We start from the raw sequence: 22,982 nt of genomic DNA, 5'->3' as shown, positions 1-22,982 counted from the left end.
TACAAATAAGCTCTTTAGAAAAATAATTTTATTATGGATGGCTCCATTTTTGCCACATTGTCCTTCTGACTTCATTAAGTCTCTAGAACATTAGTGATAAAACTTAGAACTATAATTTGAATGCTACACTGAACTTCATGATTTCCATGAACATTTCTTATTTAATGTGAACTTTATTTGTGCCTTTTGGAATTTTATTTAATTCAAGGCATCTGTTCAGAGGAGTATTTTTGAAGATGTTCTCCCCTTCTTAGAGTTCACTGGATCCATTGTTTATAGTTATGAAGCTAGTGATTGTTCTTTTCTGTCAGAAGATATTAGGTAAGAGATTTGAATTTCCTAGTTTCATTTGAAGATAACTGTTATGACAGTATTTGTCAGCATACTGAATTTTACAGTTAAGATATGTTCTATAGACAATTATTTCTACATGTGGAATATCACTTGACGAGTTCTAATTTTACATTAAAAAACCCTTAAAATCATTGGATTAAATGTGTAATGCGTACCTGTTTGTTCATTCATAAGCCTATTACTTTCGCTAAATTTTTGTTGCTTTTGCTACTTCAGATATATAGAACTATTTTTTTCAAAGTTTGTTTTATTTATTTTGAGAGAGAGCATGTGTGTGTGAGTGGGGACAAGGGAGAGAGATGGAGAGAGAGCAGGCTCTATGCTATCAGCACAGAGCCCAACATGGGGCTCGATCCCATGACTGGGAGGTCATAACCTGAGCTGAAACCAAGAGTCAGATGGTCAATCAACTGAGCCACCCAGGTGCCCCCAGATATGTAGAACTATTGAAGACATTGTTAATTAATGTAAGACAAAAAAATACAAGAATTATTCAACCTCCAAATGCTCCATTATATTTCATTAAAAATACCAACCTAGTAATATAGAATAGTGGTTGTGATCACCTCTCTTGCATTTAGTGAGCAAAAATTATAGGGAATGATTCTTAAAAAGAACATTAGAAATGACTGTTAGTATTTTTTTTTAAGTTTATTTATTTCGACAGAGAGAAAGAGAGCACGTGGGGTAGGGACAGAGAGAGGGAGAGAGCCTTTCAAGCAGGCTCTGCGCTAACACAGTGCAGAGCCTGATGTAGGGCTTGAACTCACAAATCATGAGATCATGACCTGAGCCTAAATCAAGTTGGATGCTTAATGATTGAGCCCCCCAGGTGCCGTAACTGTTAGTATTTTTTTTTTTTTTCAGTTTATTTACTTTTGAGAGAGAGACAGAGAGAGCAGAGCGAGTGGGGAGGGACAGAGAGAGAGGGAGAGCAAGAATCCCAAGCAGGCTTTGTCAGTGCGGAGTCCAGTGTGGGCCTTGAACTCACAAACGGTGAGATAATGGATGACCTGAGCCAAAACCAAGAGTCGGACACTTAGTTGACTGAGCACCCAGGTGACCCCGGACTGTTAGTATTTTTAAAAATTGACTTGTTAAATTAGGACTCTGCATTAATACAATGTAAGGCACTTGAAGCATTTTATAAGGGGAAGTAGTAGAGAATTCATTCAGATCTTCTTTGAAGTTGTTACACTTTTTTTTTTTTTTTAACTGTTATACATTGCAGTGGTTAAAAGAAGCAGAGTTAAGTTTAGCTATTTATTATTATCTCCTGGTGGTAGATGAATTCTAGAAATAGTATTCAGGTGTCCTCACTCCTACTGCATACAGTTAATTGGCCACTTTTTGGTCTCATTATATAGAACAAAATTTGTCTCACAGAGAAAGTACAATTTGTCATTTACGATTGTATGTTAACTCCACCATCTTAACAGTGCTATAGCATGTCATATCTGAAGGCAGTAAGCATAAGGGATTTGAGGAATGTAGTTCTGATAAATTCTGTGTGTGTTAGGAAAGACAGGCAGGTTTGTTTTTAGCCTCTACTGGCCACCTTAAAGATTTTTGCTATCACAGGTTTTCTACCATTAGATTATGATGTGCCAGGGGCGCCTAGGTGGCTCAGTCAGCTGAGTGTCCGGCTTCGGCTCAGGTCATGATCTCACTGTCTGTGAGTTTGAGCCCTGCGTCGGGCTCTGTGCTGACAGCTCAGAGCCTGGAGCCTGCTTCGGATTCTGTGTCTCCCTCTCTCTGTGCTCCTCCCCAGCTCATGCCCTGTCTCTCTCCCTCAAAAATAAATAAACATTAAAAAAATTAGATTATGATATGCCTTTCTGTAGTGCAGTTTGTCTTAATCCTGCTTGGGGTTTCATTGAGCTTTTTGGATGTGTGGCTTTATAAAGTTTCATCAAATTTAAAACATTACTTTAGATTTTTGTTGTTGTTCCCATCCTGTACTCTCTTCTCCTTCTGGCAGCCTCTATACACATAGGTTGGATTGCTTAATCCTGTGTCACTGGTCATGTAGCTCTCTTCCCTTTCAGTCTTTCATTGTTTCCTTAATTCTTTTTAGCTCTGTGCTTCAGTTTGAATAGTTCCTTCTGCTACGTCTGCAATTTTGCTTTTTTTCCTTTTGTAGTGTCTATCATCCCATCCTGTAAATTTTTCATTTTATTGTATTTTCATCTCTAGAAGTTAGTTTTGTTTCTTTTTAAAAATATCTTCCATTTTGGCTCTCATCATATTCATGTTTTCTTTTAAATATTTGAACATATTCAGCATATTTATAATGCTTGTTTTAGTGTGCTTACGTGTTAATTCAATTATTTCAGTTATTTTATTTTTTTATGAAATGATTTTTATCCTGGTTAGGGGTCACATCTTCCTGTTTTATCCTAATGGCTGGCAATTTTGATTGGACATTGTGATTTTACCTTGTTGAATGTTGGATTTGCTTTTTTGCAAAGAAAGGAGCTTTGCTCTGTTAAACAGTTAAGTTACCTGAAGACCAGCTTTTACCTTTTGAGCCTTATTTATTTCGTTATTTATATTTTATTTTTTTAAATTTCTTTTTGGGAGAGCACAAGTGGGGGAGGGACAGAGACAGGAGGACAAACGATCTAAAGCAGGTTCTGCACTGACATGCTGACAGCAATGAGCCCGATGTGGGGCTCGAACTCAGGAACTAAGATCATGACCTGAGCCAGAGTCGGATGTTCAGCCGACTGAGCCACCTGGCTGGATGCCCTGAGCCTTTAGTTTTAAGCTTTGTTAGGGCAGGTCTTTGGAAGTCTTTACTCTGGGAATAATTTAGCACTGTAATGTGTGACCAGTCTGGCCTTTTTGCTGACTGCCCCAGGTGATCAACAGGAATCTCTGCTGTGACTTTTCAGAACTTTAGTGCCTCTTCCCAGTATGGTAAGCACTAGGAATTGTTCATCTGATGATTCCCTGGTTGTTCTTTGTTCAGTTTCTTTCTTACATAGCTCCCTTTTCTCCAGAAACCACCCACAGCTTCCGGGTCCTCTGTGTCTTTGGCTCTGAACTCTGTCTCCCTGACTCAGTGCTCTGCTCTGGATTCTCCTTCCTGTTCTGTTGTCTGGAAAGTGTTCCACATAGAAAACAAGGGCAACAGTGGGGCTCCCCCCCATTGTTTCCCTTCCCTCAGAGAGCAGAGTCCTTTACTGCCTGTTGTTCAGTGTCTGAAAACTATTGTTTACCTATTTTGTCCAATTTTCTGTTTGTTCATAGAGGAAACATATGTCTGATCCCTGGTACTCCATCTTGTCCCAAAGCAAAATTTGAGATTTTTTTTTGTTATGTACATTTTTAATTTTTAAAAATTGTAAAAAGGGCGAATATAAACAGTAATGGAAAATAATATAACAAACCCCATATTCCTCCCACATAGCTTTAGCAAATCTTAATATCTGTTTTTTTTTCAAATCTCTACTAAGAAATGTTACAATAAAATACAGCTGAAGCCCCAGGTATGTCCTTTGTGATTCTCCCCTCCACAGCCCCCTGAGATAATGTCTATCATGAGTTTAGTGTTTAGCATTCTGTCATATGTTACATGTTTTCTGTTATATCTATACATTTTTTTTTTTTTTTTTTAGAGAGAGAGAGCGTGTGCATGTGAGTGTGCGTAAGGGGGGGTGGGGCAGAGGGAGAGGGAGAGAATCTTAAGCAGGCTCCACATCCAGTGAAGATGTTGCACTGCACTTGTGGGCACTTGATGTCCTGCCTGTGATGTCTTGACCTGAGCCAAAGTCAGACGCTTAACCATCTGAGCCACCCAGGTGCACCTGCAATGAACATTCTTAAACGTCTGGTTGTGCACATATGAGAGTTTGATACATTTATGAGAAAAACTTGCAGGTAACAGTGTTTGTACATCTTCAGCTAAGAGGATTTTACCAATTTAACGTTCACCAGTATATGAACGGTCCCACTGGTAGATATCTTTCTTTATTTGATATTGTGAGGCTTGAATTATTGCCAGTCATGTATTTATGAAATTGTATTGATAAATTTGCATCTGATTTTGAGTGAGTTTTTGTGTCTTCACATTATTTACTTGGATTTATTGGCCATTTGGATTTTCTTTTGGGAATTGCCTGTTCATATATTTCATTTTCTTTATTTTACTGTATTATCTTTTTCTTAGGGACTTTTCGAGGAATTTTTAAGATTTTCTGGCTATTCATTATCAGTTATTTGTATTATAGATATCTTCTACCATATGTGGTTTGTGTTTTAATTTTTTTGAATGCAGAAGTTAAAATTTTAATGTATTTAATTTATACTATTTTTCCCCCTTTAGCATGAGTCTGTCTTTTGGAGATGTGGTAGGATTTGACATGGAATGGCCACCAGTATACACTCCAGGGAAGCAGGGCAGAGTTGCACTGATTCAGTTATGTGTGTCAGAGAGCAAATGTTACTTGTTTCATATTTCTTCTATGGCAGGTTGGTATCTCTTTTCTTTGTTTCGTTTTTTAACTTTTTAAACTTTATATTTTTTAATATAAACTTTGTATTTTTTAAACTTTATATGGTTGATAGTTGTATTATGTCAACTTTATCCCTATAAAATTAAGCTTTTGAATTAGCTGCTGCTTCTTTCATTGCTTCATATTCATTCATTCATTTACTCCTTTATTTCTTTAAATATTTATTTTTGTTTTTTTAAATTTATTTATTTATTTAAAAAAAAATTTTTTTTTTTTAACGTTTATTTATTTTTGAGACAGAGAGAGGCAGAGCATGAACGGGGGAGGGTCAGAGAGAGGGGGACACAGAATCTGAAACAGGCTCCAGGCTCTGAGCTGTCAGCACAGAGCCCGATGCGGGCTCGAACCCACGGACCGTGAGATCATGACCTGAGCCGAAGTCGGCCACTCAACCGACTGAGCCACCCAGGCGCCCCTTTAAATTTATTTTTGAGACAGAGACAGAGTGACAGAGGAGGGGCAGAGAGAGAGAGGGAGACACAGAATCTGAAGCAGGCTCCAGGCTCTCAGCTGTCAGCACAGAGCCCAATGCGGGGCTCAAACTCATGAACTGTGAGATCATGACCTGAGCCGAAGGTGGACGCCTAACTGACCGAGCCACCCAGGCACTCCTATTTTATTTTCTTAACTAGGTTCCACTCCCAGCATGGAGCTCCAATATGGAGCCTGATGCAGGGCTTGAACTCATGACCATGAGATCATGACCTGAGCTGAAATCAAAAGTTGGAAGCTTAACTGACTGAACCACCCAGGCAGTCACCCCTTTTAATTAATTTATTATTATTATTATTTTCTTATTTATTTTTATTTTATCATTTACTTTTATTTTTATTTTTTAACTTGAAATTTATTGAAGTATTCATTTTCCACCTGTCTCATTCATATCCCTATTTTTTTTTTTTTTTAAAGATTTATTTTGAGAGAGAGCACAAGCAGGGGAGGGGCGGGGAGAGAATCCCGAACAGGCTCTGTGCTATCAGTACATGAGAAACATGAGATCATGATCTGAGCCCAGATCAAGAGTCAGATGCTTAGCCGACTGAGCAACCCAGATGCCCCTCATATCCCTCTTTTATTTAATGTTTACAACATTCCCGTCAGGCATTGATATTATTCCTGTTTTAAATAATAGAGAACTGAAATTTAGAGAGGCTAAATGATCTGGAATATACTGTTAGTGTTAGCAGAGGAAACATTCAAACTAGTTGTTTTTGTTATTTGTCAGGACTTTGCTTTAGGTAAGAAAGGAAATACTCCAGATGAATGTGCTTCTGAATTTAAGCTTAACATAAATATAAATTTAAATATAAACATAGAGTGTGTAAGAAGTAGGAAAGAAATCAATAATACTTGAAAGGACCTATGGAAATAATAATAAAATGTTACAGTTTTTCCTCAGGGATTAAAAATGTTGCTTGAAAATGAAGCAATTAAAAAAGCAGGTGTAGGAATCCAAGGAGATCAGTGGAAACTTCTAAAGGACTTTGACATCAAATTGAAGAGTATTGTGGAGCTGACAGATGTTGCTAATGACAAGGTAAGCATAAGGCATACACTTTTGATGAGCCTGGGTGTTAAGTGTTGATTCACCATATTATACACCTGAAACTAATATTACACTGTATGTTAACTAACTGGAATTTAAATAAAAAAATGGGTAGATGTAATACATATATTATTTTCATAAAGAAGATAAATTTGTGTTTCACAAAATGTCCTGTCTATCTGAATGTTAGATATTTTGAAAAAAATAATTTAAGCCGTATGTTAGTATAACAGTAAAGAAGTCACAAATGAGTATTCCATAATGAAAACCTTTAGTTCTAACCCGTTACCTTAGCAAAGTTGCTTTAAGCTGATTCCACCCCCGCCCCCCCCCCCCCACATTTAGTACTCTTTGACTTTGTTTCATATATTTGCAAATTTAAGTATTGTATGTTTTTCTCATTGATCCATTTATACTAATAATTTTTTTTAAGGGAAAGCATAATGTAGCTCTTGTGGAATGATGCTTAGTGGAAGTTTGGCCATCAATTCCATCACTCTTATTTAACTTATTTTATTAATGTAGTCATTAGGTTGAATTCTCATGTTTGGCCAAGTATTCATTGGACTAGGTAGAAAGCCTACCAACCTATCTAACTTTTTTCCATTATAGTCCAAGAATTTTAATACCTACATTAGGGAAATTCCAGAGTTAAATTCATATAATATGGACTGCAAATGAGGTTTTTAATGATGGTAAGTTTATCAAGGACTATCTCTGCTAAATATACTATATATATATAATATATATATACTATATATAAATATACTGTATATTTTAGTATAATATTTCCAATTTTATTCGTGACTTCGTCAGTTGGTGGTATCTAGGAGTACCTGAAAATGGAAATAATTTTTTGCGGTGTTGATCTTTCATCACTTCTAGCTGAAATGTAAAGAGACCTGGAGCCTCAATGGTTTGGTTAAACACCTCTTCGGCAAACAGCTTCTGAAAGACAGGTCTATCTGCTGTAGCAACTGGAGTGATTTTCCTCTGACTGAAGATCAGAAACTGTATGCAGCCACTGATGCGTATGTATGTACCAAAGTTCTTTAGACTATGATGTATTTTTTAAACTTTATAACAAATCACTGTAGAAAAATTTTGTTGTAACAGTTGCACAAACTCAAATATTTTATTTTATTTTATTTTTTAATTTTTTTAACATTTATTTATTTTTGAGAGAGTGAGACAGAGCACGAGCAGGGGAGGGGCAGAGAGAGAGGGGGGACATAGATTCTGAAGTGGGCTCCCGGCTCTGAGATGTCAGCACAGAGCCTGATGCAGGGCTCAAACTCACGGACCGCGAGGGGCGCCTGGGTGGCTCAGTTGGTTAAGCGGCCGACTTCGGCTCAGGTCATGATCTCACAGTCCGTGGGTTTGAGCCCCGTGTTGGGCTCTGTGCTGACAGCTCAGAGCCTGGAGCCTGTTTCAGATTCTGTGTCTCCCTCTGTCTCTGACCCTCCCCTGTTCATGCTCGCTCTCTCTCTCTCTCTCTCTCTGTCTCAAAAATAAATAAATGTTAAAAAAAAAAAAATTTTTTTTTTAAATAAAAAAAAAAACTCACGGACCGCGAGATCATGACCTGAGCTGAAGTTGGACGCTTCAACGACTGAGCCACCCAGGTGGCCCGCAACTCAAATATTTTAAATCAGGTTGGCATTAATTGTCATGAAGCCAAAATAATGTCCAGTTTGTATGTAAATGTAATCTCTCTGAAAACATGGAATAGTAATAAGCCCAGGCTGAGTAAACAACAAATGGTATTGATGATGTATTTGATTTATAAGCAGCTTCAGAATAAAAATAATTATAGTTTCTATACTGAAACTGGCCTTATTTCTTATATTTATATTTAAAACATGCTAAAAATTTAAGAAAATTGCCTCCAAATTTAGCTTTCCACTGCTGTCAGATGTATTTTCATATTTACATATTTGTACATCATGAAATTTGGACTTATCTTTATAGCATTATTTGTTTTTTGTTTTTGTTTTTTCAAGAAATATATCTTATGTCACAGTGGATTTCTTATTCCCTAATTTATACATTTATTTGTAGATGAATATATTGTTGTTTTCCTTTTTGCATCCGTTTTTAGGCATGGAGCCACCATTTTTTTATAAACAAAAAATTCAGTTTTTTTCAGGAAATAGGGTGGTAATTTTCCTTTATGTTCTGTTAATAAAGTGGGTTTTTTTTTTTTTTTGTTTTTTTTTTTGAGAGAGAGTGACTTGAGCTGAAGTCAGATGCTCAACTGGCTGAGCCACCCAGGCATTCCCCTTTATGTTCTGTTAAAAAAAAAGAAAATTGTAAAACTTGAGAAATCGTGCAAGTTCTGTAGCATTTTTATTCATGATAATTCAGTGTGAGTTTGTTGTTCCTCTTAACAGTGCCTTGAGGGAGGGCTGTTCATATGTCGACATTCTCAGCTGATTTAGTGAGATATGGGGAAGTGGATATGTGTTGTCAAAGTAGATTTTTCTTACTTGTTTGTATTTTGTTGGAGTCTACTTATAAGTTATTTGATTTGGATAACTCCTTGTAATATTGAATGCTAAAAAGTAAAAACTTTGAACGTTTATTTTAAGGCACAAGTCACTTGCTTTCTTTGTTCTCATAATCAGTAAGGTGATTTAATGAAGGCATAGATCTTTGTGTAACATAATAAGTTGAATGCAGCCTTTTGGGTGCTTTGTGAGTCACTACTTTGGATTTTTCTAAAGATGGGACATATAGCTTCATTTTTTAAAAAAAAATTTTTAACGTTTATTCATTTTTTGAGAGACAGAGAAAGACAGAGCACAAGTGGGGATGTGGCAGAGAGAGAGGGAGACAAAGAATCTGAAACAGGCTCCGGGCTCTGAGCAGTCAGCATAGAACCTGACACGGGGCTCAAACTCACGAATCATGAGATCATGACCTGAGCTGAACTCAGACACTTAACTGACTGAGCCGCCCAGGCACCTCATTCATTTTGGTTAGTTTTAGCAAAAATAACTTCTCTGTTTTGTTTTGTTTTTGTTCTTTTTTTTTTTTTTTTTGTAGGCTGGTCTCATCATTTATCGAAAATTAGAGAATTTAAGTGATGCTGTGCAAATGTTTGCTATAAAAAAAGGTATGTGATGATCTAAAAATAAAAGAAAATTTGAATGTGCTCTTTTATGAGGTTTATCTCCAAAAAGTCAATATTCACACGTGTGCAATCTATTTAGTATTGTTACAGCCTCTTGAGTGTCTGAGCCATGCTGATATTAGGGTGTGAGATCTGTCTGGCCAGAGATTAGAGTTTCAGGCATTTACTACTTTGTCACATTGCACTTCATTAGGCTTCTTCAGCTGGGGCTTTGTGGCTTTGATAATATCAGTGATACAGCCAGTTATCTCCCAGGCTGGAGATGATGTACATCCTTGCTATAAATATTTGAAGTGTACCAGTTACTTCATAGTGTCCTGGTTTAAATTTCTAAATTTTCTCTAGGGTAGGATAACCACTGTTTTTCTCCAGAAAGAATGACTACTTTGTTCAACTTCAGTGCTTTTCTTAACTGTCTTGATAGGTCAGTGATAACAGACTTACATGGATAGTGGAAGAACATGGGCTTCCATGTCACAAAAGCCAAAGGGGAATCTGTGCCATGTGAACTTGAGATGTACATGGTTCCCCATGTTTGAAATGTAGATGATAGCTAAATATCTATCACAAGCATAGAATACTTGTGAGCACTAAGAGGGACAGAATATTCCATGCACCTATATTGATTTGTATAGAGCTGTTATTCCTATTCTTGTAGCTTCTTTGGAGATAGAAAACAGTTGTGTTTAAGATGTTAATTAAAATAGTGATTTTGTTAAATAAGCTCAAAGATATGGCATGATCTCACTTAAAATTATATTGTACCCTTTATACGTGCCATTGAGAAGGGATCCATATCCTCTGTGGTAGACCCTCCTTCTTCACCTATTAAGGTAGAAGTCTCCTTATGCTTTCTTTCTTTCCCTGGAAAGCCACTTCTAATGAATGCTTGCTGACTCTCTATAGCCAAAGGTACTGTGGCTAGAAATTATCTTGATTAACTGAGCACATGATACGTTTTTGAAGCCGATCTGGAGAATAATATAGAATTTATTTAAATCATAACAATTAAATGCAACAGAGGGGATTCATGGTTTTTTGAGTTTGTGGTTTGTAGAATTACTTCTAGGTTATGCTTGTAATTTTGTCCCCAATTAAAATGTTTCCAAGAGATGTGTAAGATATTTATTATTAAGTAACGTATAAATTGCCACTAGAAGTCCTGGTATCTGTGTACCTGTCATTGCAATACTGCATTCTTTGACTCTCACTTTTATTCTTTATTGTATTATATGTGTGTGTGTATTGTGACATATAAGGTGAAATACTTTGACTAGGATCCTAGTGAATTGTAATGAAGATTACTACTCTTTATTTTTTTCTCCCTCACTGGCTTCCTATTATGAAGCCAGAGTTATACCAGCCTCATTGTCCTTTAATTTTCTTGGTGTATTTATAGATGATATTTTCAAATGACCACTTTTGGTTGTAAGATGGTATTTTTTCTTCTTTTTTAAAGAATTACAGTGGATTATAACATCAGAAAACAAAAGGATATTTGCACATTGTTTCTCACTGTTAAAATAGTCATTTATCCCAGGATGATAGCTAATAAACACTAAATGATATAGCAAGTAAAAATGCACTTATTCATTCATTAAAAATTGTTGACCACTTTATGATGCGGAGTTACAGTAGTGAATAAGACAGTTATGATCTGCTTCCTGACAGGGAGACCTACATTTCTTAGGGGCTATAGAGATGAACAAAAAAAGGCAGTTGCAGTATAGGGAGAGGAGTCTTAGGATGTGGGAAAACAAGGCACTTTGGTTAGCACCTAGGAGAGTCGTCCAATGCATATGTGGAAGTATTGCAGGGTTTCCTGCAGAGAGTGATGTTTCATGTACACCCTGAAATAGGAACAGGAGTTAGGTAGCTGAAGAGTAGAGGAAAAGTGTCACAGGTACAGGGAATAGCAGGTACAGAAACAGATCATAGTATCTTTAGGCAACTGAAACTAGTTCACTATGGTGAACTGTTGAGTATGACGAGTGAGGGATGAAGAGGAAGCAGACCAAGGGAAGCAGATAGGCCATGTTTACATTAGGAGATTACATTTCCTCCTAAGAATTAGAGTTTTAAACAGAGGAGTGACATGAATAACATTAAAAAAAAAAAAGAATAACTTGGGCTGTAGAGTCGAAAATGAATTGTGGGAGGGCAAGGGCCATAGTGGGAAAACTTGTTAGGAGGCTGCAAGAGCAATCCAAGGGAGAGGGGGTGGTGGCCTGGCTTGGATGGTTGTATTGAGGATGGAGAGAAGGAGATAGATAAAAATACATTGAATAGAGCAGTAGAATCAGCAGAATTTGGTGTGATGATGAGAGCCATGTATCAAGGATCATTCCTATGTTGTTGGCATGAGCAACAGGGATGAAACCCATTGAAGAGAAGGAGCAAGATTTGGAGCTGAGGAGTCAAACAGCTGATTTTAGATGTCTTAAAGGGAGGATGGCTGTGAGATAGCAGGTGTGGGTGGCCAGGCGGCACTTAGATATCCAGGCTGTATCTCAGAGGATGGTTTTAGTTAGAGATAAAGAATTGAGAGTTAAAGGGGCCCCTGGGGGTGGCTCAGTCGGTTGAGCGTCCGACTTTGGCTCAGGTCATGATCTCATGGTTCGTGAGTTCGAGCCCCACGTTGGGCTCTGTGCTGACAGCTCAGAGCCTGGAACCTGCTCCAGATTCTGTGTCCCCCTCTCTCTCCACCCCACCCCTGCTTGTGCTCTGTCTCTCTCTTTCAAAAATGAATAAACAAACAAACAAAAAAAAAAGAATTGAGAGTTAAGAGGACTGGGACTAAGAATTTTGAGGAACTCTTAGTATTTAATGTTTGCGTGATGGGGGGTGGACAGCAAAGGAGTTGCCATAGGCAGAGAAGAAAATTAGGAGGTTTGATGTGCAGAAAGTCAAGTGAAGAGCATGTTTTAAGTAGGAGGAGCTATCTCTCAGTATGTTCTGAGAGTTTGAGAAACTGAGGACTTAGAATTAATCACTAGTTTTGGCAACGTGTTAGTTGTTTGTAACCTTTTTACTCCAACAGCTTTGGTGTACTGAGTGACAAAAGAGTATTCCAGGGAGAGAGTGGTTATTTGTGCATTGTGCTACTAAAACAGAAAAGGGTCCCCAGGCTTTGGTAACAAGGAAGTGCTAAACCATAGCATGAGCAGAATGATGTGAATGGAAATCATATGAACATGATAGAGCACTTATTAGAGCTAAGAAACATGAGAAAGCATGTGTAAACAACTTTTTTTTAGACTGGTTTGGAAAGGGGATATTCATTCATATCACATATTTGATGGGTGTTTATCATGGGTCAGGTATAGTTTCGGTTGGTGGGAAAATGCATTGAACACAGGAGACAAGTGCTTCACTTCATTTCACAGAAGTGAGGGAATGAGCCATGTGGATATCTGAGGGAAGAATGTAGCAGTCTTCGGAGGAAGAGCTGAGTGTCTGAGGGTGATTGCTTGCCTTATTTAAGGAGCAACAAGTATATGTTGTCGTTAAGCATCTGAGTTTGGCTCAGGTCCTGATCTCACAGTTTGTGAGTTCAAGTTCCACATCCCGTGAGCTTGAGCCCTGCTTCTGGTGAGCTTGTGCCCCGCTTCAGGTGAATGTGAGCCCTGCTTTGGGTAAAACACTAGCCCTGGGTGAGGCCCGCTTCTCTCTCTCTCTCTGCCCCTCATGAGATTCTCCCTCTCTCTCTTTTTGTCTCTCTGCTCCTCACTTACTTGCACCCTCTCTCTCTCTCTCTCTCTCTCAAAAAAAAAAAAAAAAAAAAAAGGACCAATGAGGATAACTGTAGCAAAATGCGTAAGGGTGAGAGTGGTAGAAAGTGAGGCTAGAAAAGTAGCTTGGGCCAGATCATTTAGGTCCTTATAGGTGATGAATGCATATTTTATTAAGGTAAATACAAAGTAGAATGATGGGAAACCCAAGAGGATTTGGGACAGGAGAATGATATGCTTAAATTTTAATTTAAAAGGATTTTTTTTTTCTTTCTTTCTTTCTTTTTTTTTTTTGGCTGCTGTAAGAGGGCAAGTGATTAGGTAGGGAAGTCTATTAGGCTACTATAATAGTCCCAGCAAGAGATGACAATTAATTGTTTGGGTTAGGCTGGTAGCAGTAGAGATAGTGGGAAGTGGTAGGTTGTGTATATGTTTTGAAGGTATATATTGTGAAGGATTTGCCGATGAATTCTCTGAAAGGGGTGAATTGTAGAGACCGAGAGGACAATTAAGATATTTTGGTTGGATCAGCTGAGTGAATGGAAGGATCAGTTATGATAGGAAGGTCATAGGAAGAATGAGCTTGGGCGAGAAAAATCCAGGTTACGGTTTTGGATATGCTACATTTTAGATGCTTATTGATACCCAAGAACATTGTACTTGGAAGTGTGACTCGAGTTCAGGGGGAAGGGTGAGGTTGGAGATGTGACTTTGGGAATCATCAAGGTACAGATGGTAGTTAAAGCAGTGCAACGAGGAGCGCCTGGGTGGCTCAGTCAGTTAAGCCTTCAACTTCAGCTCAGGTCATGATCTCACACTCTGTGAGTTCGAGCCCCGTGTCAGGCTCTGTGCTGACAACTTGGAGCCTGCTTCGGATTCTGTGTCTCCCCGTCTCTGCCCCTTCCCTGCTCATGCTCTGTCTCAAAAATAAATAAAAACATTAAGAAATAAATAAAGCAGTGAAACAAGATGAGATGAAATAGAGAGTGAATAGAGAGAAAGCCCAAGTATTGATGTCAGGGGCACACCCACATTTAGAGATCAGGAAGAGGAGGAGAGTGCAGCAAAGAGGACCTGAGAAGGGGCAGCAGTGAAGGACAGAGGGAAACAAGTATAGTGTTCGGAAGGCAAGTGAGGAATATGTTTATAAGGAAGAAGAAGTTATCAGCTGTTTTAAATACCTCTGAGTATTTGGGGGAGATGTGGAACTAGACCCAACAATTGGATTTGACAGTGTGGAGACCGTGGGTAACCTTTCCCAAAGCAGCTGTGCTTTGGGAAGCAAAGCTGTGCTTTGGGGTGAAGGCTTGGTTGGAGACAGATTAAGAGAAAATGGGAGTAGAAGGTTTGAGACAGTGCGTATGGACAACACTTTCATGGAATTTTGCTGTAAATGAGAGAAGTTCTATGAATGCAGACTCATTAGCAGATTGGGGGTGGGCAGATGAGATAGTTTTCTTTTTGCATTTTCTTAGCGAAGTGAGAGGTGAAGTTGTTCCCTGAATGAAAGGAGGGGCAAGCAGGTGTTGGAGGCTTGGAGAGAAAGAAAGAGGTATGAAATGGTCATCTTGATAGTGGGAGAGTGGGAAATGTAGAATAATTAAAGTCATTACTTCAGTGGAGATCTGTGTTAAGAATTTAAAGCAAGCTGAGTCATCATGGCTGGGTTTTATTTTCATTTATATTAAACTCTTTGAGTATAGGCATCCAGTAGGTTAAAAAAAAGCTGGTTTTAATTAGGGTACGAGCTTTCCTACATAAGTACCATGGAGGGAGGAAGGAGCAAAAGAGGGGAGAGTCCAAACAGGGGAGTGATTACTAGAAAATGGGTAAGAAAGGAAAAAAAGACATGGTGGGGAGTGGATGTGGGAAGGATAGGTGTGTAAGGAAATTTTCGTTCTGAAAGTGTGAAAGAACCGTTATATTGAGGAAGGCATTTTAGAAAGAAAGCCAGCATGCTGGTGTTTGGAGGGTGGAATGCTTACAATTAAAGTTTGGAAGTAGTGACTTTATTGGCAATTATAAGGTCAAATGACTATAGGAATAGGTGGCTGAGGTCAGCTGAGGAAAAGATTGTTGGAAACGGAAGGATCAAAGCACTGAGAAGGCCACCCTTTTAGGCGGAGCATCTGTGAGTGGTAAAATCACTAGGAATGACCACAGGAGTCGTAGTAAAGGGAAAGACAGTGAGCCAGGCAGTAAAACCTTCAGTGAATGAAAGGTTGTGATTTTGAGGTTACAAGGTGCAGCAAGCAGGACTAGCAGATGGTGTAATCCCATGTCACATGCCTCAGAGGAGCTGGACTTTTGAAGGACAAGAGAAGACGGTGAGGAAGTGTAAGAAATTCTAAGCAGGGGAAGGGCTTGGAAAGGAGGGCAGGTGTGGTGTGGATGGGGAACGATCCAGACCAGACAGAATGAAGCTGAGGGTTTGGAAGATGATTGCTGATTGGAAAGGCTTGTATTTTATTTTGGTCCTAATAACTAGGGAAGTGAGGAATGGCTGTTGGCTAAGGTTATGTTTACCAAACTATTTTTCGTAAGTAACAGCCCAAGTGATGTTATGCTGATTTCCGATCTTGAAATAATGTAGATGGGTTCAGATTCTCATTTCCACCGTCTTCTGATTAGGTTGATAACCACTGGTTGTAATATGTATGAATACAGATCATTTGAAATTTATTTAAAATTTTAGTAAAAGTTTGAAAGGGACGTAAAGTGACTAAGGTGATGTGGAGATAGGATAAGGAAGTCCTTTTGTTGGAACTCACTTACAGAAAGAAAAGGAAAACGTGAGCCCTGCTTTGTGGTTTGAAAAGTGACGTTGATTGTTTTTTTCCAGAGGAAGAAATGCTATCTAGTGATGTGAAGAAACAACTGATTTCAGTATCTGAGGATATGATGGATCTGGCTAAGCGTCTTCCTGACACTTTGAAAAAATTGGAAGATCCACAGAGGTTAAATATTACCTGTTTTTACCAATTGTGTTTGTTCTTACTGTACATTCCTATTTATAAAGAATTACTTTTCATTAAGGTGGAGTCATAGCAATTTGCTTGATTCATAGAAATATACACGGACTGATGTGTAAATTTGAGAAATACCTTTCCAGTTGTTACATTGCAGATCAAAAGCTTAAGGCTTTTCTGTCTGCTCTGTAGGATGTTTTATGAAACAAAGTAAAATAAAATTCCGAAGTTCACAGAAAGGAAAATATTTTAGATTCAATGTTGTCTTTTTCTGGTGTTTATGGGCATCTCTCATTTAATTATATTTACAGTTTGGTCACCTAAAATGTATAAATAAAAACACTTTTTATATTTAGTAGCTTCATTTTTCTGGTTTTTTTATCTGATTATTAAATAGGAATTCTACCTAATCAGGACACTGTTAGAACAAGAGGCATTCAGATTTTAAATGTAATTTTATAGCTAAAGCCCTAGATAATTTGAGATATTTGGATTAATAGAGGTTGGATTACTGGTGCCTTGTAGCTGACTCTTTCAGGGACTAGGCCTTGCGGGAGCCTTAATTGCTGAATGACTCCTCTAAAATCAGGAATACTCTTGAACATGGAATGATTACAATGTAGTAATATAATATTGAGGCAAAAATACTTTGTAGGAATGTCAGCAGTTTGTTGAAATAGAATTCTGATTTTGACAAAATGCAATGTTCATGTATTTTGGGGGGATGAGATTTGTGATATATGTTCACTGTGATATTTCAAAATATGATACAGAGAATCAGATCTTTTTCAAAGTCCTTTTCCCCCCTAGTTTGTTTTAGTGGTTTTTATGTAACTGAGAATTTCTGAAAGACTGACTGTCAAATGGGGACAGGTACCAGTAGAGCCATTTCATATTCAATTTTACATTTTTCCCTCCATGAAAGAAAAATAGTCACTGTTTACATGGTATTTACACGTATTCCAGATTTTTGTTCCAGCAGTTAGACTGCCTATTAAATGTAGATTATTTCTCATTAATGCTTTGCTTTGTAATAACAAAGCTATATAAGTGTTCTTAAAACTTGAGAATAGGAAATACTGGATTCATCTTTAGTAAAGAAAGATCTTGTCAAGTTTCAGTGTCAAACAAGGACTAGTTAAATTTCTTATTTCAGGTTCTTTGTGAGAAGTCTGCATAATACCTAACTTACCAAATTACACATTAGAACCAAGGGGGAGCAAAAAAGTCCTCTGAATGCGAAAATACATGCCCTAAGCATGAATTCAAACTCACTGAAGTACATAGTGGATGAAACCCATTCAGAACCTATTTGCTTTTTGTTTATAGATACAGTTTGATAAGCTTGGATATCCAGTTAAAGTGAAAACCAGGCATGGGTAAGGAAGGGTGTGCACATGACCACACCTGGAAGTTAAAGGTGGCAATCTGTGAAAGAGTGGAAAAAACTATAAAAATTAGAAGTGAGAACTTTAAAAGTAGAGTCAATTGAGGTGTGTTAGAGAAGGGGATAGTTTTATGCTTCAGTGAACCTGGAAGGTATTGGATTGTACAATACTTCTTAGCTGTTGATTTAAATTCATTATACATCTCTTGTGTTGCTGTCCTGTCCTTGGCATTCTTTTGGGTGCTGATGTTTTCTGTAGGCTACTAATATGCATAATAACAATTCCAAGAGAGAAGGAAAAGTATATTATGCCTTACTGAAGAAGATAGCCTTTGATATTTGTTAAATAGTTACCTCACGTGAGGCATGTCATCCTCTGATGTTAGCACAGAATAAATAAGCTCTTACAGTCTTGTCAATCTGTATGTCACTGTTGCTGTATTTATATGTTACAACATTACCATGCATTTAACAATGTAATGATGTCACATATCTGTTTCTCCTAAACTATTAATGTGTGGTTCTTATATTTGAATACCTAAGTATAATGCTAACTGTTCTCCATAAGATTTGAACAATTTTAGAATGTTAGAATTAGTGAGTTTTTAGGTTTTGAATTTAATTTTGATTTTGTTTGTATTGATGTAGATTTGTCAACTTAAGCTTGAGCCCAACTTTGGTGCTATTTTTAGCATGGGAAAAAATCATGAAACAACTCAGCATTTTTGATAGTTTATTCCCATAAATGATCAAATTTTTATTCGAATCATCAATATAAAACTTTAAAAGTCATGTCAGATGTTATTAAGTATTAATTTCAATACAGAAGAATTAGAAGAGCTAAACAAAATTGTTAACTAAATAGTAAAAATGTCTCTTTGCTTATCATATTCTCTTTTCTCCCCCTAACTTCCACTTTTATGAAGTAACTAAAAATTGTTTTAATAAACCCTATTACCAACAGACAAGATAGTGTGTCTCATTTTACACGCTAGGGGATCCTGGGTGACTTGGTTGGTTAAGCATCCAACTTTGGCTCAGGTCATGATCTCACGGTTCGTGAGTTTGAGCCCTGTGTCGGGCTCTATGCTGACAGCTCAGAGCCTGGAGCCTACTTCGGATTTTGTGTTTCCCTCTCCTTCTCTCTGCCCCTCCTCTGCTCACACTTGCTTTCTCTCTCTCTCTCACTCTCAAAAATAAATAAACATTAAAAAAAAATTTACACTCTAGCAGTGGTTTTCCTTTGCAGGTTTGGTTATAAATAGATGTTTAAAGTCACTTAGTTAAAATGCTATTATTAGCAACTATAATTAACGAGTTAAGAAATTCTTATCATGGGGCACCTGGATGGTTCAGTTGGTTAAGTGTCCAACTCTTGGTTTCAGCTCAGGTCATGATCTCCTGGTTCATGAGTTCAAGCCCCCATCAGGTCCATGCTGGTGGTGCGGAGTCTGCTTGGGATTCTCTCTCTCTCCTTCTCTCTGTCTCTCCCCTGCTCATGCTCTCTCTCAAAATAAATAAACTTAAAAAAAATTCGTATCATATTTATTCACATACAGCCTCTCCATATTTTCTTATTTGTCCACTGATGGGAAGTTTTTTTCTTATTCCAAAGAATATATTCTAGTTTTGTGATTATTGACTATGCTAAACAGTATCATTTTTGAATTATAACATAAATACTCTTATGTGTTACAGTTGGGACTAGTAATTGATCAGCAAATTGAAAAAGTTAGTTAAAATGTAGGATCATAAAAATTTTCTTTTAATTTAACATATTAATATATATTTGTTTCTCAGTCTTTTTATATTTATCATGGATTTTTCATTAAATATAGGACTGCTCTTTGGAGTTTCTTTTTTAACTCATGCCCGTTGTGTATCATTTGCAATTTCTAGTTTTAGTTTCTTTAAAATTAGGAGTGAAAACTTAAGACACTTGAAACAATCTGAATGCAGAGTCCTAGGAGTTTTTAAGATTTTTCCTCCAAACTTTTTTGGTTGTTTTGACTATAGTTAATCAGAACTTTTTTTATAAAAAAGGAGATTTGCTGAGTCTTTCAGCATGTTCAACTTAAAACAAATTTTTTTTTGGTGGTCATGTATCATCGATTTGACTTATATTTAAATTAATTGCCACAAAAAGTGTAACTGGCATAAATAATTAGTTTGGGACTAAACGCTACTGACACTAGTAAGCCTACAAGCCAACAAGCATATTAGCATATATGCTTAGTACGTGTACAAGTTAAATACAGAAGTGTCTTACAGTACTAGAGAGTAACCCACAGCCATAAGCATATAGTGGTTATTAGGGAATGAAGAATAATTTTAATCCAATTTGTCTTTTAAGTGAAGGTCAGGCTAGAAAGCTTGTACTTACTAAAAAGCATTATGACTTGTGTTCATAGTTATTACAGTTAAAGTTGAATTACCCTTTCTTAATTTTTTTTAGGATTTCTACACTATTAAATGATATTTCAGAAAATCTGTATTCATTAAGGAAGACGATATTTGGTTCAACTGAGACTGAACTGAGGCCCAGTGCTAATTTTCACTTATCACCATTGGAAAATCCAACTGCTGATGGAGTACAACAGAAACAAATTAGAGAACATGAAAATTTTACTAAAGTTAAAGATGAGACGTGGGACACAGCACTTGATTTAATTAAACATGATGAGGAAAATGTACTTGGAAATGAAGTAAAACAAAGAGAAGATGGGCTTGAAGATGTATTAGAAGAAGACAATAAGTTGAGAGAGAACACAGAAAGAATTTGTTTGCACTCGTTAGATATTACAGAATATGAACTACAGATTTTGGAGCAGCAGGCTCAGGAAAAAGTTCTTAGTGATGTTACTTGCAAATCTCCTGAGGTACTAAAAAAAAAGAGAAAACAATTGTCATTCACTACTAGGGGTTCGCTGATGTTTTTCTGTAAAAGAGCAGATAGTGAACATTTTAGGCTTTGCAGACCACACGGTTCCTGTTATAACTGTTCAGTTCTGCCAATTTAATGTGAGAGCAACTATAGACAAATGTAAACAAATGAGCTTGTTTGCATTCAAGTAAAAATTTACTAACAAAAACAAAAAGTGGGCTGAATTTGACACGTGAGCTCTAGTTTGCTGCTTTGACTGAGTCTAATAAGCAGCAACTTACGGTCTTACAATGAAAAGATTTTAAAGTGTCAGTACACATTCATTGTACTTTGCTATTTTAGCATTTCTCCTGATTTTTATATAATAGATAACTCTGGGTTTTTTTGTTTTTTGTGTTTTTTTTTTTTTTTTTTGTGGAATTCCTATATACCTACTAGTGTTTACTCTTCCAAATTTGTTTTGGAAGTAGTTTTATTTCCTCATACAGATTTTCTTTACTTGCTGTTGTAAGAGGGTTTCTAACAAACTGATATTTTTGCCTGACACTACCCTTTCCTGGCATCCAGAGAGTCTTGACCTGTTTTTTTCTTAATAGATTGTTAAACTTCTATATTCTCTGTCAATTTAATGTTTAGATTTCTTATTATGTTCTGATTTTATTAGTTTAATTTGTGAGGTAATGTTTTTCTCCTGGCTAAGTTAAGGATATTTTTTGAAATAATGAGGTTGTATTAGAAAAATCTTTGTGTTTCTTTTATTGTAAAGACAAACCATAAAAACACATCATATAGCCTATACTTTTGTCTCATTTGTTTTTCCTTAGTTTAGAAAATTACCTATGATGTCCATATTTGGTAGAATTTTATACATTTTATTTTGCAATAATGAAGTTTTACGTTTTTATTATTTATTTATTTATTTATTATTTATTTATTTATTTTTTTTAACGTTTATTTATTTTTGAGACAGAGAGAGACAGAGCAGGAACGGGGGAGGGTCAGAGAGAGAGGGAGACACAGAATCTGAAACAGGCTCCAGGCTCTGAGCAGTCAGCACAGAGCCCGACGCGGGTCTCGAACTCACATACCGCGAGATCGTGACCTGAGCCGAAGTCGGACGCTTAACTGACTGAGCCACCCAGGCGCCCCAAGTTTTACGTTTTTAAAATTAAATTTGAAAGTCATATAATAAGGTTATTTCCCTTTTCAGTTTTCTAATGGCAATCAAAATCTTAGTATTTGAGAAATTCTCTGTTTGGTAACTATATTAGTAATCACTTCTACCTACATATTAATGTGTTTTATTTTAAAATGATTTTCAAGGGGCACCTGGGTGGCTCAGTTGGTTAAGTGTTCAACTCTTGATTTCAGCACAGCTTGTGATCTCATGGTTGTGAGATCAAACCTGGCGTGAGACTCTGCGCTGGGCATGGAGTCTGCTTAAGATTCTCTCTCTTCCTCTCCCTCTGTCCCTGCCCTTTTCATGTGCACGCACGTGCTTGCTGTCTTGCTCTCAAAAAAAAAAAAAAAAAAAAAAAAAAAGTAAAAAAAGATTTTCAAGCTATTCTCACCCCAACCACTTGTAAAACATATTCCCCTTTTAGGAAATATATTTTGCTAATGGCTACATCAACCTTTAACCTTTTGGAAATTTCTTATTAGGTATACATTTTAAGATGATAGGTTTCATAAAATGATATAGAATGATCAAAATTTAATGATCTCACTGCCATCTTTTACCCCAATTATTGCCATTCTTATTGTGTAATAACCATTAGCAATTTTTTTCTTTATTCATTAAAGACCCTATTTAAAAGGGTAGGGTAAAATAGGGGCGCCTGGATGGCGCAGTCGGTTGAGCGTCCGACTTCAGCCAGGTCACGATCTCGTGGTCCGTGAGTTCGAGCCCCGCGTCAGGCTCTGGGCTGATGGCTCGGAGCCTGGAGCCTGTTTCCGATTCTGTGTCTCCCTCTCTCTCTGCCGCTCCCCCGTTCATGCTCTGTCTCTCTCTGTTCCAAAAATAAATAAAAAACGTTGAAAAAAAAATTTTAAAAGGGTAAAATAATAGTAAAAGAATTTTTTTCTCTTTCTATAAAACTTACTTTAAAATCCTTTTTGAAGGCTTAATTTTTGCAGGTTAATTATGGCTAGACTTCCTTTTCCTACTTTCAATTTAAAGATTGGACTTTTTTTGGGTCCTACATTTTTTTTGTGCAGGTTCCCATGCTGTTGGACCCTTGCTTCCTGGGGATTGCCAAATTGTAAAGTTTCCTCATATCTGAACCTTTGCAATATCTGAATAAATAACATCTGATACTGTTTTTCAAATATGTAGGTACTGTTTGTAAAAGTGATCAATCTAAAGGTATTATTACAGTCATAGCAGCTTTTTTGTGAGCTCCTAAAATCAGTAGATATAAAAGAACACCTGTTGTTCCTGGAATAGAATAGAATA

General features: G+C 37.0%; 1 protein-coding gene across 5 annotated transcripts in view; it reads left to right on the top strand.

Moving 5' to 3' along the window:
• The window catches only part of WRN (WRN RecQ like helicase), a 149,774-nt gene that overhangs the window by 38,912 nt on the left and 87,880 nt on the right, over positions 1-22,982 (top strand). For 4 of the 5 annotated variants that reach the window (XM_078445421.2, XM_078445422.2, XM_078445420.2 and 1 more), the window contains exons 3-9: positions 209-321; positions 4,685-4,830; positions 6,263-6,411; positions 7,306-7,455; positions 9,469-9,538; positions 16,130-16,244; positions 20,099-20,522. In XM_078445421.2, coding sequence (XP_078301547.1) covers positions 209-321; positions 4,685-4,830; positions 6,263-6,411; positions 7,306-7,455; positions 9,469-9,538; positions 16,130-16,244; positions 20,099-20,522 — 1,167 coding nt within the window. The remainder of the gene's footprint in view (positions 1-208; positions 322-4,684; positions 4,831-6,262; positions 6,412-7,305; positions 7,456-9,468; positions 9,539-16,129; positions 16,245-20,098; positions 20,523-22,982) is intronic. The other variant, XM_078445424.2, reaches the window with a different exon arrangement.

This window comes from Panthera onca, chromosome B1, assembly GCF_046562875.1.
Source record: "Panthera onca isolate mPanOnc1 chromosome B1, mPanOnc1 haplotype 2, whole genome shotgun sequence".
NCBI lineage: Eukaryota > Metazoa > Chordata > Mammalia > Carnivora > Felidae > Panthera > Panthera onca.
Note: the sequence above shows the minus strand (reverse complement) of the source record. Positions and strands in the feature narration are given on the sequence as shown.